This window comes from Tenrec ecaudatus, chromosome 16, assembly GCF_050624435.1.
Source record: "Tenrec ecaudatus isolate mTenEca1 chromosome 16, mTenEca1.hap1, whole genome shotgun sequence".
Classification (NCBI taxonomy): Eukaryota; Metazoa; Chordata; class Mammalia; order Afrosoricida; family Tenrecidae; genus Tenrec; species Tenrec ecaudatus.
This window is the reverse complement of record NC_134545.1, coordinates 8282293-8309097: the sequence shown is the minus strand read 5'-3', so window position 1 is coordinate 8309097 and position 26805 is coordinate 8282293. Positions and strand designations below refer to the sequence as shown.

General features: G+C 53.0%; 2 protein-coding genes and 1 non-coding gene across 4 annotated transcripts in view; 1 reads left to right on the top strand and 2 right to left on the bottom strand.

The window, feature by feature from the left end:
- Window positions 1–11283, bottom strand: part of ALDH2 (aldehyde dehydrogenase 2 family member) — a 31220-nt gene extending 19937 nt beyond the window's left edge. The window contains exon 1 of the mRNA XM_075533713.1: window positions 11124–11283. Within this exon, the coding sequence (XP_075389828.1) occupies window positions 11124–11249 (126 nt within the window). The 5' untranslated portion in view covers window positions 11250–11283. The remainder of the gene's footprint in view (window positions 1–11123) is intronic.
- A 3778-nt stretch (window positions 11284–15061) lies between these two features.
- Window positions 15062–26805, bottom strand: part of ACAD10 (acyl-CoA dehydrogenase family member 10) — a 46670-nt gene continuing 34926 nt past the window's right edge. For both annotated transcript variants that reach the window (XM_075534551.1, XM_075534550.1), the window contains exons 13-21: window positions 25280–25680; window positions 23706–23846; window positions 21937–22074; window positions 21770–21860; window positions 20262–20420; window positions 19594–19766; window positions 16719–16862; window positions 15918–15995; window positions 15062–15591 (exon numbers count right to left, since the gene is read on the bottom strand). In XM_075534551.1, coding sequence (XP_075390666.1) covers window positions 15451–15591; window positions 15918–15995; window positions 16719–16862; window positions 19594–19766; window positions 20262–20420; window positions 21770–21860; window positions 21937–22074; window positions 23706–23846; window positions 25280–25680 — 1466 coding nt within the window. In that variant the 3' untranslated portion in view covers window positions 15062–15450. The remainder of the gene's footprint in view (window positions 15592–15917; window positions 15996–16718; window positions 16863–19593; window positions 19767–20261; window positions 20421–21769; window positions 21861–21936; window positions 22075–23705; window positions 23847–25279; window positions 25681–26805) is intronic.
- LOC142429970 (U4 spliceosomal RNA) lies at window positions 18096–18233 on the top strand. The gene has a single exon (XR_012780469.1). It is a non-coding gene; the product is annotated as a U4 spliceosomal RNA (small nuclear RNA).

Sequence of the window (26805 nt, the reverse complement as noted above, 5' to 3'; positions counted from 1 at the left end):
CTCTTCAGCAGTCACTGGTGGCTGCTCTGAGTACTCACAGTGGGCCAAGCCCCGATGGGAAAAGACCTAGTTGTCACTCGTTGCCATCAAGTTTATCCTGACCCAGGGTAGCCCCTGGGTGAGAGTTTAGACTCTCTTCCAGAGGTCCGTGTCAGGTCAGTGGGAGCCAGGCAGTGGGTTTGTCCTGAAAGAAAAGTTCTTGAGCACAATCAGCTGACAGTTGTGAGACACTGGCAGTCTTTCAAGTCTTGAGGACTGCCGGGCAGTCCTCTGTAGAGCAACTCAGGCTATCCGGGCACAGGCTGGGGACTAATGCTGTGACTGAGCCAAGGTTATGTAAGGATCCTTGCTGGGCTCGCTTTCCCAGGCTCAAATTCCTGCTGTCCCAGCTCCTCGGGCTGAAGGCACCCACAGACAGAGCACAGAGTTGGATGATACAACAATATGGGGAAACATTAACCTGGATTCTCTTGAAATTCATGTCTACGTGGTTTCAAATGAGTGAGCTGACTGCTAATCCTTGAGGACATGATGTCCCGTGAGAGGGCTGGGAAGCAGAGGGATCGACAGTGTTCGTTGAATGTAGGTGTGTGGTGTGTGTGTGTGTGTGTAAGGTGTGGCAAAGGGGTTCTGACTCTAAAGTCAAAGACTTTGAGTCCAGTTTTTTTTTTAATGAGATGGAATTCACATAACAGAAAATCCGCCATTTCCAACCCAACCACGTAGTGGTTTTGAGCGCCTTTTCCAAGTGGCGTGACTTCCTACACCCAATACAAGGCATACATATTACCCCCAAAAGGAACTGTGCCCATTGCAGGTACCCTCCCCTCCAGGCCCCGCCCACCAGCCATGCCCTGCTTTCGATGGGGCTTGCCCATTCCGGGCATTCCCCACCAACGGGAACTCACAGTGCGTGGCCTTCCGTGACCGGCTTCCCGCTCAGCCTGGTGTGCCAGAGGCCCATCCACACTGCAGATGTATCAGAACCATCCAGTGTCTGTACACACTGCCCTTCCTCTTCCCATTCATCTGCAGCGGGGCCTGGGGCCTTTCTGCCTTTGAGCTAAGCGTGGAAAATGGTGCCAGGAGCATGTCCGTACAAGTGTGTGTTTGAGACTCTGCCTGCAGGCACTTGGGAGTGAAAACACCAAGTGGTGTGAAGCACCACACTGCGGGGGGCGGGGGTGGGGTTGCTACACCATTTCCCATCCCCACCAGCAGTACCAGAGGGTACTTAATTTCTCACCAGGATCCTGGTGTGAACGGTACGGTGCCCACGGTGGTTTGGGTTTGCATTTCCCCAGTGACGAATGATGCTGGCCGCTCTTTCATGTGCTCATGGGTCATTTCTTATTCTCCAGCAAATGTCTAATCCAGACCTTAGCTGCTGTTTTCATTGGGTTTCTTGTCTCTTTGTCACTGGGCTGTAGAAGTTCAGGTTTGGAAAGCTATTTCCTAGCCACCCCCCTCACACACACACACAATGCCCCCCACCAAATGGGGAGTCTCATGACTGCTCCCTGCACTCCCCCTGCCCCAGGAGGATTTTCTGTAAAATCTGTGGAGGGCTGTGTATTGGACTGGGTTCTCTAGCGAGACAAACCAGATTGCTAGTAATTGTATATAAATATATTTATAAAGATAGATATATAATTCAAGAAATAAACCATTAAATAATAAACAGATAGATAATACAATAAATTAACAGTTAAATTATAAAGCAGTGAGACACTAGCAGTCCTTCAAGTTTTGAGAGCTGCCAGGTGCCAGTCCCCTTCTGTAGAGAGAGCTGGGCTATATATACCCAGACAGCAAACAGCAAGGCAGGTCCCCAACTGTCATCAACTGTCAGTCCCCAGCTCCAGAGATGAACATTCCAATCGTGTGGGCTTAAAGGGACCTCAACTTACAGCAACACAGTCCACAGGCTAGGCATCCCACAGGTAGTGTACCCCTTTAAACTGAGGCACAGAACAACCAAGGTGAGGCTCACCGAGCCATTTATCCCTCTGCCCTTCAGTTAATCCTACTTGTGTTTATCGGCCAGGCTGGCACAATAAACTATAGCAGGCTGGCACGTGCAGGGTAGCAGCATCTGTCCCCATGATGGTCTTGTGGTCTCACAGCCTCACTCCCTGCCCCTGCTCAGGCTTCTAGGTGAGGTTCTTAAGGAGTAGGGAGGGCTGGGAAGAAGACAGACGAGTGGCATGTGGCTGGGGCAGATGGGAATTCTCAGCTGGTCTAGGGGTAGGAGAGGTCATGCAGAGCAGGTCCTGGCTCTACTTGGCTGGCTGGGAGGATGTCCACTCTGCGGCCTGCAGGACATGGAGCAGCTAATGGTCATTCACTAGCTGCTCAAGTGGCGGCAACCCCTGGACCCGGGACAGCAGCTCTACAGACCATTCCTACGGAGCCCTGACAGCTAACCATCCCAGGAGAAAACAGACAGAGGGCGGTCAAGGCCACACCATGGGCAGTGGCAGAGGCGGGATCTGAACCCAGGCCTTTGAGCCTCCCAGGCCTGCACTCCTTCAGCTCCAGCTCCCTGTCACCCCCTGAGTTCACCCCTCAAACTCCATCTCTTCATTGATCTCCCATTTCTATTCCAGGTGGTATGCCGGGTACAAATTCTAGCTCTGCCCCACACAGCTGTGACCTTGGTCCAACCCCTTCCTCCCCAGATGTGTGCTCCATCCCGAGACTTCTGGGCAGCGTGAGTGCAACCTGGTACAGGACAGGGCCTAGGACCAGCTGTGCCACCAGGTTCTCCTGACTCTTGGGCTCGAGACCCGGGGCTTCTCCAGGTTCCACCTCGGGATTTCGAAAGGGCAGCGCCTGCACGGACTCTCCTAACGCAGCAGCTTCCTGAGCTAGCCAGCCTTTGTCGTTTCCCATCTTGCAAAGACCAGAAAGCAGGAAAAGAAGCAGAAGTAAGGGCTCCCTGGCTGAGCTCCTGCTGCCTCGCCCCTCCCCCTCCCTGGGTACAGAGATCTTAGACTAGGGCTCTGGAAAAATCCACAGCCCACAACTTTGGGGCATCGCTCTTCTGGGGGGTGGGGGGAGTGGCGCAGAGACTAGGGGCTCAGCTGCTAACTTGGAGTTAAGCCCCAGAGAACAGCTCTGCTCACAATCAATCGGCTTGCTGGAATGTGATTGGGTTGTGGGTGCTCTTCCTGACAACCCACCGGCTTTCTTTCTCACGGAGAGGCAGGTTGGGTTATAAACCACCCACCTTGACGCCCGGTTTGTGTCCCCCTGAGCCCACACTGCTCCCAGCCAGGGAGAGGGCTGGAGCAGAAACCGTTCTCACACTGCGGCCCAGACCCCTGCCAAGTTCTGGATCAAGTGATGAGAGTTTGGTGGCAACTCTACATGAGTAAACAGCAGAGCAGACTCCAGGCCAAGTTTCTATAACCTCTTGGCCCTGAAACTCAAAGCTTGACTTACATAATAGGATCACCTCCGTCACCCTGGGACCTGGCCCTCCTGCTTACTTCTGATTTAGTTTCCAGGCTCCGAGAGACACCTTAGGGACACCAGCCGAAGAAATGCAGGACTGTCACCTGCTTAGAACGTCCCCACTGAGGCAGAGGAGCAGAAGAAACTCCAATTCTTTCAGCTGCTGAATGACCTGCCTCCTTCCACCTCCCATCTCGGAAAGTCCCACTAGTGATTGATTTTAGAACATATTCTCATGTACCCAGGTTCTGGACACTACAATTAGTTTAGACTATTCTTCAATATATCGTTTGTTTTAATTTTGTTCCTTTTGATGTTGTAATCTGACTGGTGTAGTTAATATCCTCATGGTTTCGTAGGTGTGATACTGCACCCTGGGTGAATGGTCTCTTCTGTGAGGGGCTGTTCAATTATCTACAGATGGGCTTTGGGTCCCCACTCTGACCCCCTCTCCTTCACTACGCTATAATTGTTTTTGATCTTCTGATCCCTGATCCGTCGACACCTCATGATCACACAGGCTGGTGTGCTTCTTCCATGTGGGCTTTGCTGCTTCCCTGCTAGATGGCCACTTATTTAACTTCAAGGCCCCAGATGTTATATCTTTTAATAGCCGAGCACCATCAGCTTTCTTCATCACATTTGCTTATGCACATGTTTGTCTTCAGCCACCCTGTCAGGAAGTCCTATCCTATCACACAGTGCCAGGTTCTCAGAAAAAAAGTGTTCTTGTGTTGAGGGAAGACTTAGTAGAGGCCCCAAGTCCGTCTGCTACCTTAATATTATATATATAGATATATAAATACTCCTATCATTATATATTACTATATTCACTTATGTACATGCCTATATTTATACCTCTCTATATAGATTTTGTCTCCTAGTTCTTTGCTCTATTTCCTTTTACTTTCCTCCTGCCCCACTATCATGTTCACCCTTCCTTCAGCTCTCAGAAATTCCACTCGGCTACAATACGTTGATCAAACACCACCAGTCATTCTACGCCCTTCTCACCGTGAATTTAAGATCCCTTGTTATTCCCGTGTCCCTGAGTTTGTTGGCTTCCTGCTCCCTTTCCCCTGCCTCCTCCTCTCCCATGTCTCCCCGGAAGCATCGGTCCCATTATTTTCTCCTCGGGATTGTTTATCCTGCCTGTCTTATATAGATAAGACATATTAAAACAAATTTAACAGAAAAAAAGGCCAATAAACAGTTCCAGGTTTATCTGCTGATTTTTATGAATGTTCTTCAGGTCTGATGATGTGCCAAGTACTGTCCCCTCCCCGAGTCAGAAGTCTATTTCCAGGATTCCTCGGGGCTGGTGTTCCCCATCTTGTGGGCATGCCTTCCTCTGGCCAATTTCCACCACACCCTGTGGGGTCCCCTCCCCAATATTGGGTTTCTGATAAGCTGCCTTTTTCCTTGTTCCTGGTGCACAAAATTGTAAACAGAGTTATAAATGGCAGACAGTTAGGCATTCAATAACTATTTACTGAGAGGTGATTATTTGCCAAGCCAGGTATGAGGTAGGCAAATGTGAACAAACAGCTCCCTCCCTTCTGGCATCAGGCAGCTGGGGTGGGGTGTGGGGCGGGGCTTAACAATGGCTCCATGTCATCTGCCCATTGGAGCTGTCCTGGTTTCCCATTCACTATTTATGTAAACGTCCCTCCCCAGGCCTCGGTTCTCCTCATCTGTAAGACTGGCATGACTCATGACTATGCAAACCCGTGTGTCCATCAAGGACACACCTAGGCGAGGCCCTAGGAGGGAGAGAGCCCCTCCTTGAGCTGGCCAGAGATGGGTGCAGGCAGTCTACTCTCCAAGGCCTTCTCTCTGAGGGTACGAGCATCCACATCGGAAAGCTTTCGACAGAGGCTCAATGTGGGGGACTCTATCTGGGGGACTCTAAATCGATTTTCAGGCTGTCCTTGCTCTTCATACCCTTTTACAAACCAGGGTGCTCAGAATTAACACTCGAAGACAATTCAAGGCCTCCGTTCTTCGGTCCTCCTTATTTCACAGTGCGTTTTTTGCATGCATACGAGGTGAATGAAAATAGCATGGCTTGGTTCAGCAGACCTTAGGCCCCCAAAATGACATCTTAACAAGAGGTCTTTTGCAGCAGGTTCCCCCCCAAAAAATACATTGTTTTGTATCTTCACTGCTGCCTCCAAGGGTATGGATTGTGCATTCAGGTAAAATGAAACCCCGGGCAACTTCCTTATTTTCTGTTTATTTTTGCAATGTGGCTAACTGGCCCAGGTGTGAGGATTTTGATGTTGCATTTCTGTGACATTTGCCTACTGGCGAGCTGGTTTTATTTTTTAGAGAGATCGACCTTTGAATAATGTCAAAGTTCCTTTAGTCGGGAGAACTCTCGGGCCCCACACATGCTGTCTGCAGGAAAGGTCTCCTTGCAGCATTTGCCTCAGTTTCACGCTGTTCCCCACAGCACAGAGCTAACTGTTACACAGTGAGCTTCATATTGGGCAGAGGGCTGGAAGTTTTCATCTCTGGAAACTGTAAGATTCATGATAAAAACAATCAAATGAACTTCTGGTAACTGTTGCCTATATAGAATTAATTTTGCTTCTGGTGGGATGCCCTCCCCAGCCCCTGACTTCGGTTACTTGTCACCCTTCAGGTCTGGAACGGAACTCGCCCCCCTGATGCCAAACCATAGACAAGTATGTACTGGAGCAGGAGCGTAACTAGGGAAGTCTGCAGGCCTGAGAATCATCAGTCATTTGAGATCAAAAGGGCAGCATTTACCCAAGGTCAAAGTTCAGAGGGTTGGGGGAAGGAGGAGGCTTGGAAACCAGAAACCCAAGAGGGAAGTAGACTCCGTGCATGGTACCCTGAGGACATAGCTATGAATGAAATGAAATGTATAAGCATCGCTGGACGTGAACCTGGGGTCTGCTCTATAAGCCTTTGCCCAATGCACAATAAGTTTGTTTTTAAAGAAAGAAACTGACACCCCTCCCAAAGCAAAACAAAACTGAGGATCAATAGATCATGGGGGAGAAGGGGATGAATGAGTCTGCCCCATAACCGAAATGAAGGCACCCTGTCACAGTGATGAAACACTCAGCTTCTAACTGCTCCATCTACGGTTCGGACCCACCAGCTGTCCCACCAGAGAAAGAGACTGCTGTCTCTTGCTGAAAAGATTGTTCCTGGAAGTCAGTCCTCTGGGGCAGTCCCACTGTGTCCTGCAGGGTCACTGCGAGCCAGAATCAGCTCAGCGGCAATGAGTCCGCTTGCTGGTGTAACAGAAATTGTTAGGTAGCTACAGGCAGAAGCCAGGGGTTGTCCCTCTATAGGCCAAGCCCCCGCCCAACCCGGTTCCCCCTTACAGGAAGTTGGAAGTCAATAAAGGCTAAAGGGCATGCGCCAATTCAGGCCCCAAGCCAGGGTTGTACTTATACCCGGGTGGGCCCCAATCAAGGCCAGGTGGGCTTAATTCAGCCAAAGGGGGTCAACCAGATCTCCCAAAGGAGGGTCCTGAAAAGCCAGAATCTGAAGCCCATCTCCCTCTTTCCCAGCTGTTCCTGAGCCGGTTTTCTCTGGCCTCAGGTTTCCAAGTGTGGGTGTGAAGTCCTCTAAGGGTGCCTGTGAATACCTGAAACTACTCCTTCGATCCTTTGCAAAAACTCACTCGGGTCACAAACTAGGCTTGGGCGTGATTTCTTTCTAGTGCAGGCCAAGAACCGAGAGGTATTTCCACCAGAGGAACCGAACCAAAATGTCTTCTTGTATTTCCACCTGAGGGGAGGCTGGCTTGTTTCCTGTTGCTTCCTGGAGCAAACTATGTCACATGAATATTTGCTCTACTCTCGGGAAGTGCCAACTTCTGTCAAGCTGGCCTTTTTTGGACGGAGAATGTGTTACTATTATCATGCTATTAGGGAAATCCCTTTTTAGTCTCCTCATTCCCACCCACCCCTCACCCTCCAGCTCTTTCTTTTTAGTCCTCGCTTTAGTTCTTCAGTGTGTGTGGTCAAGAGGCTAAGGCTAAAATTCCCATTGAACTCGAAGAGAACCTAATCCACCCCTCCAGGACACAAATGACGGATACAACAGCAGCATCCTGTCACCACTGGAGTCTCTAGTCACTTGGCTGTGAGCTGAAAGGTCACAAACCTACCAGCCTCTCTCCAGGAGAGATGTGACAACCTGCTTCCAGAGGTCCGACAGAGTAGAGTGGCCTCTGTGCTAACAGGTTTGGAGTCTGTGGGTGGAACAAATGGTTAGTTAGCACGTTTGCTGCTAACCAGAAGGTTGGAGGTTCAAGTCCACACACTGGAGTTTGGAGGGGGGAGAAAGCAGTCTGCTCTGTCCTAAAGGGTCTCTATTAGAATCAGCAACAGGTTTTTAAAGACCCTTAGAAAAAAGCCGTGGTGGTCTACTTCTTAAAAGCCAGCCATTGACCAGACTGGAGTACAGACAGTTCTATTCTGACACACATGGACATGAGGGCTAACTTTTTCAGGTCACTGTCAACTGAACGCTCAGTACAATCATCGCCATCTAGCCCTTAGTTAGGCATGAAATCAGTATGTCGTGAAGATGCAGGCACCCGGAATCAGAAATCAGGACACTGCTAAAAGCTGTGGAAGGATGAGGCCCCTCTCACAGCAACCCCAGGTTTAAATGGGGTTTTAACCACATTTTACAGATGTGGCAGGTAAAGCAGTCATCAGGCCACTTTCTGGCCCTGTGCATGCTCCAGAGCATGCACGCACATGCACACACTCACACTCACCCACTTAACTTTGCTGTGTTATTTGTCTCCATAGTGCCAATCCCCTTATACCATGGGATGTCCTTGCTAGAGGCTTCAGGTCCACTTTTGACTCACAGTGACTCCATGTGACAGCCGCTAGGCTCCCGTGAGTGTCCTCAGTTTTTATGTGTGCAGGTCATACAAGATGTACATGTTCCCTACTTCTTTGTCTTCACCGTCTGGAAGGCTTCTCATGGGCAGGGGTGCCTGTCTGTGGTGTTCGTTGGGTCTTCGTGGACTCCATCAGTACATGTCTATTGAATGCGTGAACCTGCTCAACTAGTTCATACGACCCTCAGCTCCTGAACATCCGGAACATGAAAGAGTGTCTTAGCAGAATGCTCACCTTCATTATTGCTATTAACATCAAAGGTCCACTTCCTAGCCACACCCAATACAAAGGAATTACTTCAATGCAAGCCCAGTCTGTAGGGTTTTTCTTGGAGTGGTCTTTCCAGATTTTAATTACTCTCCAAATCAGAGAAGAGACCAAAAGGAAATAAAGTCCGGAGCCAAAGATGTTGGCAATGTTCGAGAAGCTTGGCCACCATCTTCAGTTTCCCTTCTAGGCCTTATTGGTGAATGGTGGCAGGGGGTGGGAGGGGGGGCCAGGAGAACCTGTTCCCACCCAGGACAGAGAGGAGGGTGGACTTCAGGGAGGTGGGCCAAACCACCCCATTCAATCTTTTGGGGGTTGAGGAATAAAGATGGAAAGAAGAGGAGCTACCAGAGCTTTTGCCTCCTACACCAATCCAGGAAAAACTCAACGGGCTAGTTGTGCAGCATTCCCTCGGAGCCCATCCCCTCACCTCCCCTACTCCCCAGGGCCTTTGCATGAGAACAGCCCCAGCAGAAGCAATTTCAAACCTAGCTAGCCCCTGACTAAGAAGCGGACCCAAGAACAGTCCACTACACTTCCAGAGCCCAGAGCCGCCATCCAGAAAAAGACATGGGGTCTCCTGAAGCAGGGAGGCAGCCAGGCACACATGCTAGTTTGTACCCAGTGTCTCTGGTGTGAGATTCTTCAGAAGGTTTCAGGATGCCAGGGCACCCTGGCCAGCAGCCTTTGCAGCAGTTCAACACGAGACAGCCTGAAAGCTGGGGCGAAGGGCCAGTTCCAGCATGGTATTTCCAAAGGGTGGAACGCTTTGCAGCCCTTGGAAATAAAGACTCTGAGTGTACTGGCTTCAAAAGATAATCCAGATACATTGTGCATGAAACCCAGGGTTTCACAACAGTCTGTGCTAAGAGCTCACGGATGAGAAGCACCGCGGCACTTCCTTTCAGGGATGGGCAAAAGGAGGAAAGCCTACTGTGTGTTCGCTCCCATGCTCGCACAGAAATGTGCCTGCCAGATTCTGCCAGATTCCCGTCCCAGAACTCTCTGCATGCTTGATGAGGAGTACAAGCTGTGTTTTCTTCTGCTTCTGTGTGTGGACAACGAGCCAGCCCTCAATGACCAGGGAACTGACCAGGTGCGTTCCCCCCCCCCACCTTCCCTCAGGTTCTTTCCTCTTGTTCTCCCGTCGAACCCCTCGGTGGGCTCCCCGACTGAGCAGCAGGGTGAGGAAACAGCAGTCGCTGCATTTTTGCTCGGGTTACACTGAGGACGTTTTACCTTTCCATCTTCCAACTCAGCCAAACCCACTGCCGGGAGTCCATTCCCATGCACGGCTACCCGACGGAACAGGGTAGAACTGCCCCTGTGGGTTTCGGAGGCTGTGAACTTTATGGGGGCAGAAAGATTCATATGGTGAACGTGGTTTCCAACTGCTGATCTCCCCTGCAGGTAGCAGGCCAATTTGTAAGCCACCATACCCTCCCAGGGCTCTCTGCATCCTGAAAAAAGCACGCGGAGGTGCCTTACTCCCATCAACTAGAGGCAGGTTTGTAGTCAAGCTCTGGGTCAGACCAGGGGTTCCCCTTGTGGACGGCAGCCAGCGAGGGGACGGCTCTGCTGTGCAGGTGGTGACAGGGTGTCTCCGGGCCCACTCTGACAAGCGTAGACCTGCCCCCACAAAGTTTCCTCTGCTGCCATCTTTACAGACACCAGGCCTTGCTCCTTTATCTACCCACCTCTCTCTTCTTCCCACTTTGCTGATGAAAAAACGGAAGCTCAAGAAATCGGCCATTAACATCCTCCCCCCATCCTCCCCCACACAAACAACAGGTACTCTTTCATCATCAGCCACCCGGCTGCGACTTTCAGCACTTCTGCACCCAAACTCAAAGGTCAAAGGAGAAAATGTTCCAGTATCTAAGACCCGGCAAGAAATCTGCCTCTTGCCTTTGAATGTTTACCCCGGAAAGTCCCCTCCTGGGGAGTTGAGCGAGAAACCAGCTTCGCAGAAGCCACGTGGACACGATGGCGGAATGGCGCTCTCCAAAGAGGCCCGGATCGCTCACCCGTATCAACCCCAGCAGAAAAAGCCCGACCTGGCCATCTGCGGATCTGGGCTGAAAATGACCCCTCCGACCCTCCCAGGCGCTCCTGTCCCTTTGAAGTTCGCTGGCGGCCACCCCGAGTCACAGGGTACAAGAGACCAAGAAGACGCGGGCGCGTTAGCGACGGTTAGAACCCTGCGAAGGCTGAGTCCGACCAAGGGGCCCGAAGGGCCAAGGGCGGGAGCCCGAGTTGGACAGCGAAGGAGTCCGGATAAAGTCGGGGAGCACCCGAGTCACCGCAGGATAAAGGAGCGTGAACGGTGGGGCGCAAAGGGGCCCGGTGCTCGCGGGAAGGGGAGGCACGTGCAGACAATCCAGCACAGCAAGATCCTCGGCCCAAGAAACGGGTAAACTGAGACCTGGGGTTTAAACGTTGGCGAGGGGCCTGGCGGATCTCCGGCCGCTGTCGCGCTTTGTCTCGGCTCACCTTGTTGTAGAAGACCTCCGGCTGCTGGTTGGGCGCTGGCACGGCCTGGGAGGCGGCGGAAGCCCGGAGGCGGCGGCCCAGGTGGGGCCGGAGGCCGGCGGCGGCACGTGCGGCTGCTAGCAACATGCTGCGGAGGGAGCGGGAGCCGAGTGCGGAGGTGTACGCGTGCGGTAGGTGACCGAGCCAAAGGACCACCGCCACGCCACGCCCCCCGCTACGCCAATGGCAGGCGTGGGGCGGGGCCAGGGCGGACCTGCCAGCCAATGGGGGCTGGCCAAAGGATGGGGGCGGGTGCAGCATTTTGTTCCTTTGTATAGAAAGTCGCCGTGAGCTGGAGGGGCCTGCGGGACAACTTTCCCTCCTTCCTTCCTGGCTGCCGGTCTGCTTGCCTCCAGGTGGTGCCTCCTCACTTTCAGGTGATCAGGTCACTCTCAGGTGATTTGCGGCCTTAAAGCTGTAGTTTGGCCTTGGCTCGGAGCTTGCTAGGAAGGCAGCCCTGCAGTCTGCCGTGCACTTGCACCTGACCCACTACTTCCTTGGCCCAGTGACGTTTGAGAACTGTGGCAATCCAAGCCGGTCCACGCTGGCCCTCAGCCTTGATGGAGCACCCCCCACTACTCCCCTCAACCTACACCCCAGCTCAGCAAAGCCCTCTCCTCTTGAGCTGACCCCTTCCCAACGCCAACCACAGAGGAAGCACTGGCAGGTGCAGCTAGCTTATTGTACGTGTGGGTCACCTCATTTCATCCTCAACCCTGGATGGTGGGGCGGAATGCTGTTGGCTTATTCTCAAGTGAAAAAAACCAAGTCTGTGAATGGGGAAGTCACTGGCCCAAGGTCACCGGACTGCTCCAATCCACGCAGCTGCTCATCACTCCAGTAAGCAATCGCACCTCCCATGTGACCAACGGCACCTGGAGCCGGCTGCTTCCAGACTGCTTGCTAAGCAAGTCAGCATCAGGACTTGGCCTGCTAGCTGCGGCTAGGGTCTCCCTCGGGTGTCTGCTCGGTTCTACCAGGTTCGAGGGAGGGAAAGACTGTGGCATCTGGCAGCGCAGAGGCTCTAGGAACGTTGACGACTCCCCAGATGTGCCACAGAGACACCCAGCAGGTGCTTTGCGGGGGGTGGGGGGAGTGGGGGGACAACCTTATATCTTGCCCACTTATTCCTCTGCTGAAGAGGGCACGCACTAATACGGCCCTTCCAAATCATTCCTGGGGAATTCAGAAGCCCATCCCCCAAACACCTATTGGGGACTCAGGTGGGGCTGCTTGGCAAGTTGCCTGGAGTTCCAGCTGCTTCTCTTGGCCTCTGAGGGATTATACTGCAGTGATATGCCACTCCCTGAGCTCCGGGGTTGGGGTCACACAAGCAGTTGTAGATGCCAGGATCACATGCCACGCACGAACAGGGGTGGGGACCTGGGATGGATGAACGGCCCCTCAAGTGACCCGGTCCTCCGTGGGGCCTTGATGAATTGGGCTTCATGCCAGAGAAATCCAGCCCTGTGGAATGGAGTCCAGGTCTATGTGTGCGTTTCCTTTGGGATACTTCTGCAGGAGCCAAAATCCACCCCTTGGATTCCCTTTGCTGGGACAAGCTAATGAAAAGACAGGCCCAGCCACCTAGGGATGGTGGCAAGATGGGGGACGTCCACAAACCAACCCGGTTAGACACGATCATTACAGGAGCTGATGCCTCAGGCCCAAGGGCACACCCATTCCACAGCAGTGGGCAGGTCTGGTGGACCAGAAACATTTGTCATTTGCTGAAGGTAAACGCAGTAAGATTAGGACCACGTTAGGTCACCTCACTTATTCCACTTCCTTGTAAGCCTCTGTTTTGTAAGCCTCTGTTGAAAAATGTTTTGCATGTTGCCGCGATGTGGAAACTATTGTTTGGATTTTTTTTGTTTCTTCAGGTGTTGTTTGTTTGCTTGGGGAACCTCCTCCATTTTTTCTTCCTCTTCATGGATCCGTGGGGCCTTAAAAAAATCATATCGTGGCATGGCATGAACTCAACTCACTGCTGGGTCACGTTTAAAATCAACGCCAAGCTTCTCCCCAAGGTCCATGCGGTCCAGGTGATCTGGCAGCCAACTAGCCTTTCCAACTTCACCTGCTGCTTCTCTCCCCACTCCCTCGCCTCAGCTCTACATGCGGACCTCACTGGATGGACCACAGGAATCAAGTCAACCAGGTTTGTGGGAAAAGGGTAGTAGGGAAGTCCATCGGGGTCAGCGGTGGCCAAGAGGGCACATCATGAATGGAGAAATAAGACTGGAGCTGTCAAAGGTGTCGTTTTCCATGGCTCCACAGTGCTCATGGGAGCAGCAGTCAGGAAAGCCTACTACTCCTACTGCCTCTTTAAAGTGTTCACAGGCAAAGCCGTCATGCTGAGCACTAAGGGGTGCCTGACTCAAGCCTGGGTGTTTTCAATCACCTCGTGTGCGTGTGAATGCCAGAAGGTGGGAAAGCAAGACCAATGAAGAACTGACATACCGCAAGTCAAAGAACTGAGCAAAGAACAGTGAGCTCTATCTACCACGGACTGCAAGAAGAAGGCACAGACCTTTGCTAGAACACAAGAGATCCCATACATACCCAGCTACAGCCCCTCTCCCCTGGCTCCCTTATGGAGGCACAGTGTATGTATCTGGAGGAGGGTAGGGGGTGTGTCAGGGCCTTTGCATCTGCCGCTCCATTTTGCCCATTCTCTTCGCCATTCCTTCTTGGCTCAGATGCCTTGGTTGGAAAAGGTCCCAACCTGAGCCTGTTCCAGGATGCCTTCCACCCTACCCCACAGGAGACATCCATTCCCTCTGGGAGAACACATCTCCCTTTGCCTGTTTGATGGCCAGTGCTGGGCCCAACGTTGAGACTCAGTCGGCAGTATAGAGCAGGGGTCCTCAAACTTTTTAAACAGGGGGCCAGTTCACTGTCCCTCAGACCTATTAGAGGGCAGGACTATAGTTGTTTTTAATAAAAAAAACTATGAACAAATTCGTACGCACACTGCACATATCTTATTTTGAAGTAAAAAACAAAACAGGGCAAAAACACCCAGCGGGCTGGATAAATGTCCTCGGCGGGCCACATCCGCGGGCAGTAGTTTGAGGATGTCTGGTGTGGGTGATTTAGCAGACCTGGAGCTCTGGAAGCCTCCGCTGCGGCTGCCTTTCTTTAGACCTGTGCTGTCAGTCTCCCCACATGCTGCGGGATGTCTGAGGGAGATGGGGTTCACCCCCAGTTCGACTTGTGTCCCTCTCTGCAGCTACAAGGCGTAACAGCGAGGAGGCTCATCTCAGCAGCGTGATAGTGATTCCAAGGGCCGTATGATGTACCCGGCTGGTCATCCATTCTCTTCCTTTCCCTGACACCCCCTCCTCCCAGCTGAAGGCCAACACAAGACGGCCAGGTGGCTGGTGGGATGACAGCAGTTTCTCTGTGGCCAACCTCCCTCCGAGGCTTTGAGCAAGAATAACGGGTGCCTCTCACCAGTCCCCTAATAACAGTGGCCAAAGCAGTTCCCAAGAGGATGCCTGTGCCCATTGCCCACTGGCAGGGTTGGCCACAGCACCTCACAGCTGCAGCCTAGGGCCACATTCTACCAGCCCCCAGGGACCCACTGCAGGGAAGCGGTGGCTGGCTCCTGAGAACTGAAGGCCAGTAGAGGAGAGAACACAGGGACACTCCCTTCCCCTCCCCAGACCTGATTCCAGAGCAGGCAGACAGGGGGCAAGGGCAGGGCCCTGCACCCCAGAAGGTCACGGCTCCCCAAGGACATCTGTCGTGAACACAAATGCCCTCTCTGGGGGACGGTGACTGACCTGAAGCACCGGTGGGCAGCTCCGGAGGGGCATCACTGACACAGAAGGGTGGGAAAGCAAGCTTTTATTCTGCGGTCCTTTGGGATGAAAAAGTTCACAAAGCTTCAAGTGCATTAAAAATAAATGTATCTTTTATTCTTTTGTTTTCCCAAAGCCTCCTTTCCAGAATCATGTGTGAATTACTATTCTGTGTGGTTGGGGCTTCACTCCATCTCCCAGCAGCGCTGGCCCTGGGACGGTCAGAGGGACCCACGGGGAATAGGCTACTGCAGGGTTCCCACAGCCTCAGCTGCCACAGTGGGGCCAGCCTGACGGGAGCCCGAAGACCAGCTTCCCAGTTCTGGACCACCCCAAGCCCCAGCCCCAGCCCGAAATCCAGACACAGGGCTTGAATGAGAGGGTGAGGGCAGGGACTGCCCTAGGAGACTCGGGTGACACAGAGGGCATTTCCCACCAGGGTGTCTTGAGCTATGGGAGGCCCCCCTGGGCCTGCAGGCCTAAGTGCGGGACCTCAACTCCATCTTGGCCACGGCTGCCCGGTGCACCTCATCAGGGCCATCAGCAAAGCGCAGCGCCCGCGCCCAGGTGAAGAACTGAGCCAGTGGGTGGTCACTGCTCAACCCTGCTGCTCCGAAGGCCTGGCAGACACGGGAGGAAGCCTGGTGAGCCCTCGCCCATCTCTCATCACAGCACCTTCCCAGAGTGCCCCCCTGAAGCCCTGGGTGGGAACACCTGCTCTGGGCCTCACTCACAGAGGGAAATCTCCCCATGGGGGCCAGCTCAAGACGTGGGGAGGAGCACCCCTGCACAGCCCTGAGTCTGGGCTGTGGCCACATCGATCTAGGACAAGTCACGTAGCCTTCCTAGATTGCTGTTGCCCAGATGATGAGGAGGCAGCCGCTGGAGCTGCCAGGGACCACACCTTCTGTGATGGTTCCTACCCATGGCGTCTGCATGTGCTCACCTGAACCGCACGATCGACCACTCGGCAGGCCATGGATGGGGTCACCAGTTTAATCATGGCGATGTCCAGGGCTGCAGCCTGAGAGGAGGATAGGGTGGGTCTTGGGCACAGGCCTGTGGACAGAACCCTTGGCTAACAGCCCACTGGACAGGAATCCAAGCAAGAGTTCCACAGAAATGGAACCCCACTGGACCCTGGGAGCACAGTGCTGGTGACCACTGGAGGAACGGAGACACTGAGACAGGGAGCAAGTCCTTAGTAACTGACGGACAGACCCAGGAGAACTGGGGTCCGGACGAGGCCTCTGCTCCTTCAGGGTCACGGAAGGCTCTGTCTCCAACCAAGAGCCCCACATCCCAGGTTAGCCAGGGGCTCCGGAAAGTCAGCCTGAGCAGCTGTGTCGGGTCAGGGCACTGGGGAGAAACGGGTCAGTACCTTGCCATGTACCAACATGCTGTGAACGTGACCCAGCTGTCCCAGAACACTGGACCTCTCTTCCTGAAAGTGGAGGTCACTCCAAGAGGTTGGACCAGGCCGGGGCCACCTGGGCCTAGAGCCTGGCCCCTTAGAGGCCCTTAGAAGCAGCCATTTACTGAAAACCCGAACACTTGAAAAGAGGCTATGCTCCTGGCTGGTTCTGGATGTACAGTGAGACCAGTGGCAGGTCCCTTCTTTCTTCCTTGACCATCACGGTACCAACAAAGTCCAGGCCCAAGTAGGGCTGAGGCCAGGTGACCATTTGTCCGTGTTTGTAGATCCCAGGATCTCTGTGGGGACCTGTCATCAAACAAGAGCCCATACCTTGTTTCCGGTCTCATCCATGAGGTGGGCGGCTTTGAGCACCAGCAGCCGGGCTTGTTCGATCTCCACCCTTGACTGGGCGATGTCAGCCAGGATGGTGCCCTGCTCCATCAGGGGTTTCCCAAAGGCCACTCGGGACTTCACCTGTTGACACAGGCCAGGCAGAGGGGCATGGGGCAGGTGCACAAGCACACAGGAGTGGGCAGGCCTTGCTTGGGTGCAGCATGGGGCGGAGAAGCCTGCAGTCTGGTGGCAAATCTGCGGACAGCTGCTCCAAAGCCATCCCTTCCCCTCCCCTTCTCTCTCTCTCATCAGTGTTAAGTGGGATTAAAACACTAAGAGCTAAAGGCTTGTTAACACAGTAACAAGTGGACGTGTCCCGGCCTGAGGCTTTATCCTGTGCATACCACATTGTGCGGCTCTTCGGTGCAAGGCACTGACACCCAAGGCCCAGTGCTGGGTAGCACAACAGAACCCAGGAGGCAGAGTCAGCCAAGGCCAGCAATTGGAAAGCACCGGCTGCTCTGAGCACGAGAGGAGGTTTTCTAGTCCCGCAATGGCTCACGCCTTCAGAAATGTGAAGGAATGGTTCTACTCTTTCCTAGAGGGTTACTGTCGGTCTAAAACCACTTCAGGGAAAAAGTGTGGTTTGGGTTTATTTCATATGGATGGAAACAGATGGCATTTCTGAGCTGGCACGGTGGAAGGCAGCTCTGCTAATGTTGGCTACCTGTCATCATCAGGTTTCAAGGCAGAGTCATGATAGCGGAGCTGCACGTGCTGCTGGTGAAGGCTACCTCCAGGGACCTGCACCGGGGACTCCGTCCACCAGCCCCCCTCCCAGCGCCTTTGGGAGGAAAACTGCTCTGGAGCCCTGGAGCGCCCTGGTGGGAAGCTGGTGCAACTGAAGTTTTTGAACTGCCATGGAGTCAACAGGAGTGGTGGTTTCAAATGGCTCACGTTCTAGTGAACAGCCTGGTAACTGCGTAGGTGAGTAATGGCTACATCACCAGGGCTCCTGTGAGCTGCGGGAGGCATCCGCAAAGGTTTAAAGCGGTCGTTCCCTCTTTGTCTTTTTTAACTAAAACAGTTGTTACAGCAACACTATTGTCCTGTAGCAAATATACTTTTCTAGATAAATAATGACCCAGAACTGGGAACCAATTACAAGGAACTAATTACTCCTCTCTGGGGAACGGATAACAGAAAAGTGGGTGCAGGGAGACGTCAGACAGTTTAAGATATGACAAAATACTAATTTATAAATTATCAAGGGTTTATGAGGGAGAGGGGACCGGGGAGGGAGGAGTAAAATGAGCTGATATCATGGGCTCAAGTGGAAAGCAAATGTTTTGAGAAATGATGGACTCAGAATCAAGGTTTGCGCTGTGGCAATATCATAGACAGTGAGGTTTATCTGAGGCGTGATTATTTCTAATTGAAAACTTTCCCCCCAAACGACCCAGAATCCTACCACCTAATTACTTAGTTATTTTTTATTACTTAGTAATTTATAGCTATCCTTCTACTACTTTTTGTACACATGTACATAATTTTAAAAAATTAAAATGGCATGATAGACAGTCTGTCATTGAAGTATTGCTTTGTAGTCTATTTTTTTTTTTTTTTGTCATTTGGCGAATACCATGTCCATGTAAGACATCAATTTCCACTGGTGTTTCATAGCATGCCTGCACCAGGGTGAATCCAACCAGTTGTGCATTGCTACCCATGTAGGTAGTTTCCAACATTTGAGTATTACAACCAGACTCTGCTTCATGGAGTAGGTTATGCACTGGTTTATTAACCACAAGGTCAGCAGTTCAAATCCACCAGCTGCTCTGAGGCAAAACAATGAGACCCCCTGTAGCTGCAGAGTTACAGCCTCAGGGTTTAACTAAAATTTCACAAAGAGTTACAGCCTCAGAAACCTTAGGGAGCAAGCCTACCATGTCCTATAGGGTCACATGAGTTGCATTAGGATGTGGTTGTCCTTTGCTTGGATGGCATCATTTTTATTTTTTTTGGATCACATCTTTTATGAATGCTTAATCGTTCCCTTGTAACCGTGCCTAGAGCCATCATGGAGTCTTTGGACACAGATAGGGGTGAGTTTTAAGCAGACTGCATTTCAGTACAGGTACCTGCATCACTGACCCATGGAGAGGGGCATCTGATTTTCAAAGGCAAAAAGGCAGGTCAGGCCTGGCTGAGCAGGATGGGAAACAGACTGACTGCTCAGCCATCTAAAGCCACTGACATGGACTTTATTGTTTGCCTAGCTTTTTTGTGGGACATCTGGTCTCCCCGGTTTGCTGCATCTTTGTGAAGATCAGTACCACTGACCAGCATACCTATTATTGGCAAGAGAGCCTTGTGTTTGGTCAATAGCTCTGCTTCCTTCACTGTTCCAGCCTAGGTAGGAAACCTGGCAGGAGAAGCTGGGTAGCCAAAGCTCTAGGCTTTCTTGGCAGGGGGCGAGGGGGGGGGTGCTATACACTGGGCCTAGAACCCGGGGACCCACATGCTTCCTGTATCTGATTTCTGTATCTGATTTTTCTGTATAATTTTTCAAGATGCGTGGGGAGATGTGGCTGTGAGCCTTGAGACTTCAGAACGGTGCCCACAGGCTGCCGGCCGCTCCTGGTCAAAGAGCAGAGTGGTGACCCAGTCTGCTCAGAATTTCACACCGCAGCCATGTGGCAAATGCAAAGCAAAGTTAGGGACACAGTGTCTTACTGGTCAGGGCCCTGGCTTCCCTTCTAATTCGGCTCAGCTTTCTGAAAGCAAGGAGCTGCAGACCCAGGCCAGAGCAAAACAGGGCCGGAGGGACAGCGGTGGGAACATGGGCACGTTAGGGGGAACCGGGACTCACACGGGCCTTCATGAGCGCCAGCGCCCTCTCAGACATCCCAATCAGCCGCATGCAGTGGTGGATCCTGCCGGGGCCTAGCCTGCCCTGAGCGATCTCGAAGCCGCGGCCGGGGCCAAGAACCATGTTCTCCTTGGGCACACGCACGTCTTCAAACAGGACTTCACCGTGGCCACCTGAAAGACCACAGGCCACTGTGAGCGAGCTGCTAGGCTGCTTCACGCAGATGGGTTTGTCCTAACCTCGGGTCATCTTGGCTGGCTAGATTCCGGCCTTCATTTGACCTTCAGACTGGATTGTGGATGAAGAAAGCTGGCCTTAAGATGTCACCCAAATGGTTTGCCATCCCTTTGTACGACATGGTGATCAATCTTCACGTTGACACGCCCCCATCATTGGAGACCCTACATGCCCATGATCCTGCAGAAATACTAAACAGCCAGCGTGAGCATGAACATGAACGTGAACATGAACGTGGGTCTCTGCTGACCAAGAGCCCTGACAATGGTGTCAGTTTGTCTGCAGCCTGCCTGCGGGCTGCTATGCCCATGTGGATGGAATAAAAGGGTGAGTGGCCCTCCCTATGGCTTCACACCTGTAACTGAGCCCAAGTCACTTCCCTGAGGACCAGCTCTACCACCCAGAGGTGCTGCTGTGGAGTACAGGCCGACCTGGCGCATCCTCCAGCCCGTACACCGTCAGGGGCCGGACAACTTTGATCCCTGGAGTCTCCATGGGGACCAGGAGCACAGACTGCTGTCGGTGGCGTGGGGCTTGTGGATCTGTTTTCCCCATAAACACGCAGAGCTGGCAGCGAGGATCCAGGACGCCTGCCAGGAGAGGAGAGAGGAGGGCCCTCATCAGAAGCCCTCCCAGCAGGCAGGCAGCCCTGTGGAGCCTCGCATGCCCTAGGGGCTGAATAAATGCACAATACTCAAGAGCAGCTGTTTTCAGAGAGCATGCTGTGGAGGTGCGCAGTTAGAGGCAGGGGCCGATTGTTGGAGGTGATGCATCATGCAACCTTCTAACTTTAGAGGGCTGGTACAGCTGAGTCCGTTTCTCCCAGAGTAAAGGGGGAACCGGTCCCTCCCTTCTGGGGGTGTGCAGGACCTGAGAGCGCCACAGAGGCAGTGTGGGCGGCACAGCCTGTCCTCTGCTCCCAACCCACAGCAAGCCCACGCAGGATACCACAGAAGGAGACGCTGCCCTGCCCTGCCCCATCTGTGAGGTGTTGGAAGCAGACTGTGGTGTCCCCAGGTTAAAGGCTGGCTTTTGGAAGGAGGATGCTAAGCCTTGCTTCCGACTCCATCTGCGTCTGGGAGCTCCGGAGGAAGCCTGTTCAGCATCTTAGTGTGGCAGTTATATAATCTGGTGTCAATTTGAGGGTTAAAGAGTGAAGGGGTGCAGTTTAGCCTGTCCATCAGGTGGCAGCTTGATGACCTCATTTGGAAGTCCTAAGGAGATAAATAGCTCCCTGGAGACAGGATACAGGCTCACTCCCTGTGCGACAATCTGTGGGCAAGACACAAGGAACTACGCTAGTGTCCTGAGCTGGAAAAGCCACGTGGAGACCCACGCCAGCGCTGAGAAGCTTACAATGCCACTGGATCCACAAGACTTCCCACCCACTGGCCTGTGATCTTCCTGCACTCAGCATCATTGCATGTGTTTCCTGAGTCGGAAGAGGAATTTACAGATTAGTATCAGACATGTGGGCTAATATTGGACTTATGGGCTTGATCTGGACTTGGCTGGGATGCTTTCTCAGTATTCAATTACTCTTGTATATAAAGCTCTTTCCTATAAACATGAGTGTCTATGAATTTGTTTCTCTAGTCCACCAAGACTACCACACCTCGTGTAAGAATGGACCTTATCTACGAGCTAGGGAGCCAGTGAGGAAGTAAGTTTCCAAAGGGAAGTGTCCATAACAAAGGCGAGAGCCGGTAGAATGAGGCAGACTCTCAGGTCATGTCTGTGGCCACCTGGCAGCATCTCCACCACGCAGCAACTCTGAAGAACCACGGACTCCCTGTGGGGCTGTTGTTGGTCTCATGGGGACCGTGCCTCTGCTGGACATGGGGGCAGCTCTTCTGGGGCCCCTGCCACTGGGACAGAGTCCTGCCAGCCAATCCAGACCCAGTTAAGTATGCCTGGAACGTGAACTCGGGCCCAGTACCTGAGATCCACCACTTGTGACCATGGATGACATAGCAGTCCTTCTCCTCTCGGATGGAAGACTCGATGTTGGTTGCATCGGAAGAAGCAACCTAGTGAAAGCACAGGCCAGTCAGAGCCCTCCCAGGGAGCAGGACTGGTCAGGTGCCCAAGGGGCCTCTGTGGTACCTGGGGTTCTGTCATGGCAAAGCAGGAGCGGGCCCTGCCCTCCAGCAGAGGCAGCAGCCAGCGGGCCTTCTGCTCCTCCGTGCCGTACCGGACCAGAAGTTCCATGTTCCCTGTGTCCGGAGCCGAGCAGTTGAAGACCTACAGAGCAGAACAGGCACCTAGGTGACCCCGCACCTCGCGTAAGACTTCAAATGCCTGGAAGCAGTCGAGCAGGGCCTCTCTGACCACCCACGGAAAGTTCTTCCTCTCCCCAGGGAAACAGAACTACTTTACATATTTTGGGGGACTCTGAAGTTAGGAACATACATACTCATAATTGTTGTATCGCCCTGGATCGAGTGACTTTAAAAAAAATCATTACACAGTGTTCTTGTCTTTCGTAATAGATTTTGACTTGAAAGCTATCTGATATTAAAAGCACCTTATCTTTAAATATCTTATCTGATATTAAAATGATCACCCCAGATCTCTTTTGGAAACTATTTTCATGAGGTATTTTCTTTTCAATCCTTTAACTTTTAACCTAACAGTGTATCTTTGTGCTTCAGATATGCCTCTAGTACATGGCGTGTAGATGGTTCTTTTTCTTTTTAATCCACTTTGTGTCTTGACTGGAGTATTTAATCTATCTATATGTATGGTAATTACTGATTAAGAAGGCCTTAGTTCTGCCATTTTGTTGTTTTTGTGAGTTTCTGGTAATATTCTTTAGGAAGCCTTGGTGGCAGAGGGGATGACAAGTTGGGCTTCTAGCCACAAGGTCAGCAGTTCAAAACCACCTGCAGCTTGGGGGAAGAAAGATACAGTTTTATGTTCACAGAAAGATGTACAGCCTTGGAAGCAATTCTACTTTGTCCTCAAGGGGCGCAATATGTTGAAAGAGGCTCAGAGCCAGGGTGTTTGGTTTGAGTTTTCAGTGGTATTGTGGGTTACACACTGAGCTGCTGACTGAAACGGCCGCAGGTTGAACCCGTCACTCGGAGGGGAAAACTTGCTGCTGTCTGCTCCCATGCAGACTGACAGCTTCAGAAACCCAAAGGGCGCAGTCCTACTCTGTCCTGTAGGGTTCCTCTGAGTCAGAACGTCTCGAAGGCAGTGGGTGTGGCTGGGTTTGTGCATTCCTAGAGGAGACACAGTGGCCCAGTGGTTTAGCACTCAGCTGCTAACTGAGTTCAAATCCACTAGTCACTCCCTCAGGAAGAAGTGACAGTTGGTTGTAAAGACAGCTTTGGAAGCTCTATGGAGTAGTTCTTTTTTCTAAATCACTTTATTGGGCCTCGTACAACTCTCATCACAGTCCATCCATCCATCCATCCATTATGTCAAGCATATTTGTACATTTGTTGCCATCATCATTTTCAAAACATTTGCTTTCTACTTGAGGCCTTGGTATCAGCTCCTCATCTAAAGAGTACTAACTACACCAACTTCCAGTAGGGTCACTATTAATTGGATTCAGTTGATACTTTCTCTGTGATATTTTGAGTATCTCAGACCCCATGATGCCCCATCTCAGAGCCCTTTCTTGTTTGAGAGCAGGGGGCAGAAGCTGGAGAGGAAGGGAGGGCCACCAGGCCTGTGCCTCCCATAGCCCACATCTCCAGGTAACTCACACACTGCCCCCTACTGACTTTCTTGCTCCACCCGCCTGTCTATGGCTGCCCTTTCCTCCGTGAGAAGTCTCTACTGCCCTCAGGACTCCCAGGTGCGTCTGTTTGCCGGAAGGGGCTGGGAGAATGGAGCTAGGAAGGTTGGCGCTGGCGCAGTACCTCAGGGGCGTACAAAGACATGCCCATGAGTTCACAGAAGTGCGCATACTCCATGTTGGTCAGGCCTGCCCCGTATTTTTTCTCAGGATCCGTCTCCAAGGGCAGGAATAGGTTCCAGAGTCCTTCTGCCTTGGCTTTGTCCTGTCGTGGGAAAAGGAGTTTGGGAGCCACATTGTGAACGCTGTCACTGACCCACAGAAAACCCCCAAGGGACAGAGGAAGGGAGGCAGACAAGCAGCCCTCTCACTGCCTTGAGCCCTTCCCTGAGTCTCCAGACTCGCCAGCCCCCCTCTCCTCCATCCTGCACCATCACCACCGTTGTCACTGCTGCCGTAACCACAATCCTATCCGAACCGGCTCCCAGATAAGCAGGTGGTACAGGAGCAAAGCTTCCACCTGAAAGGCTGGAGGTCTGAGTCCTCCCAGAGGTAGCTCAGAAGAAAGGCCTGGTGATCTACCTCCCCCACGCCTGCCAATGAAAATGCTATAAAGCCCAGTTCCATGCTGACACAGAGGGGGTCACCTTGAGTCCTTCTGAGGCATAATGCCCCCCTTAGCTGCAACCTCAGCACCTCTGCAGTGTGGACAAGCCACCCGAGCATGCCTCCTGGTGGGACGTGGGGGTGGGACTTTACTCCAGGACAAGTACGGCCTGGTTTTCCTCGCTGGGGTACCTGCCTGGGGTGGGGGGACAGCCAACTCAGTCAGTCCAGAGCCAGACCCTGCCCCTACCCAGGCTGACATCAGAGCTCTGAGTGTCCGCTTGCTCCTAACTCATGACTGCCCCCAGCACTCAGGACAGGAGTGGGGCTGAGTACAGGGAAAAGGGACCGGTGGGAAGACATATAGGAAGCCTAGTGCAAGGTTCAGCAGTGGGCGGGGCCAGGGATGCCTAGAGGCCCACGCTGGACGGGACAGGCCATTCCTTGTATCTTGTCTCAACAAATCAGCCTGGCAGTGGGTGAGTGCCAACTGACCCAGCCTTGCTGCCACCCTGCTCACTGTCTTAACCCCACAGGAGAGGAGAGTGCTGACCCAGCTGGGTTCACCTGCCCGCTTGCCTCCAAAGAAACTGGGGCACTACCAGCAAGAGAAGGGAGAAAGGACACCAGGCAGCCCAAACCTACCAGATGCCCACAGCCCCAGCGCCAGGAGCTCATACAGGCTGGCAGGCTGCGCTTGGCACTGGAAACCCCCAGTGATGTGTCTCATAATCCCCTCTACTTCCAGCCCTGGCCTCAGGGTCCGGGGCCGGCTCCGCCCAGGCACATGAGAGGACAGGCAGAGTCACGGGACAGGAAGGAGCATGCATGAAGCCAGGGTTCGGAGGGGAGGCAGAATCAGGAAAGGAACTGAATCATCTCTTCTCCGGGTGGTGAGCCTGGATCTGGACCCGAATCCATGCCCTGGTCTCTATTAGCTGTGTCCCTGACACACTATGTGTTTCCTGACCTTTGGGTGGAGGGCAGCGTTACTGACCTGGTAGGACCTGGCACTGACTCTTCTCAGTTATGGGCGGTCACCTCACTTGGGGTACAACTCCCTCCCTAGGGTGTCAGCCCTCTCCCCATTACCTTGAGGGCCTCGATTAGCGGGGAGGGGGCCCATCGCTGGGCCGAGGTCTGGTGGTCCCGCAGCTCCTGCTCCACGGGGTACACATGCTGTTCCATGAAGCGTGAGAGCTGGCAGTACAGCTCCCGGACAGGCCGGGGCAGGCCCTCGGGAGAGATGACCAGGGCTCCTTTGGAGGCACCAGCTGGCGAAGGTTCTGGAAAGGAGCTGGAGCTCCTTGCGCCTGTGGTGCTCAGCAGGGTCTGTGCGCTGGCCCAGGTGTGAAAGGACCTTGACGATGGCCTCGTGGCTGGCATCTCCTTGAAAACCCGGAATCCTTCTTTGACGGCAAAGTCCCACGCCAGGTTCGACGTAAATTCCACCAGCTTCCCGCTGTGCTCAGCTGTGGCTGAGCTCGCCTGCCCTGAGCAGAACCAGAGGACCAGAGGAAACCATGATCACTGCTATGGTCAGGGCTTACTGGGTCAGCAGCTCTCCCACCACCGCCGAGCCTTGCACGGGACCAGACAGTGCCTGACGGTATGGTGTGGCTGCAACTGTGGCCCCCCTATGTGGATCAGACTCCTAGTTCTGCCCTGGTTCTCCAGGCTGCCATCTCTGCAGGAGCAGATCTTTCCGCGAAGAGCTGTTGGGTGGTTTAAACCGAGCGCAACACAAGGGCCCCTGAGTACTGCTGTCTGTATCTGAGCCTTGTCCCTTTCCCAGGCACTTTCTGCAGCCAGTGCCTCTGGATTAGAGTTAGCATCTCCGTGTCCTAATCTTTGTATCAACAAATCAGCCTTCACCAGGGCCTATTCCCCCACCCACCCACCCAGTTCCTGCCACAGCCAAAGGGCAGCCCTCCAAAGAGAGGCAGTCGCCCACCATGCAGGTGTTACAGGTGCTGGCGTGATTCTCTACAAGTCAGGAGCCAGAGTTCTGTGCTCCCAAGCAGAGAATGCAGCCCACTGGACCCCTCAACAGGTATTTACTGAGCACCTGCTGGGTGCCGGAGCCAGACAGCACCTCCCCAGGGGGGCACAGGGACTGCAAGGCCCTTGAGAATGGTGGGGTGACAGTGCCCCTCAGAGAGGAACTTTTAGAAGGTGCTACCCAGTGGCCTCTGACTGATGGTGCCACTGCTCCCCACTGACATGTCTCTCATTTGGGGTAGAAGATTGCCACATCATTTTTCCGAGACCCAGCCTTTGATCTTTTGGTTTTCTCGAGGGCCCGAGCACTGGGCCACTAGGGATCCTTATAGGGAAGATACCTAAACCCACTGCCATCAAGTCGATCCTAGCAGACAGCAGCCCTCCGTCTGCAGGGTTTCAGGCTTCCTAAATCTTGATGGGAGCAAGAGCTTCCTCTTTCTCCCTCGGAGTAGCGGGTGGCTTTGAACCACGGATCTCGCCGTTAGCAGTGCATCACTTACCTGCCAGCACCACTGGGGCTCCCAAAAGGAAGACGCCCTGCTCTTCAATTCATTACGATTCACACCGAGTTTCTTCTTCGAACCCAGATCATGAATCATCTTCGTAACTATCTC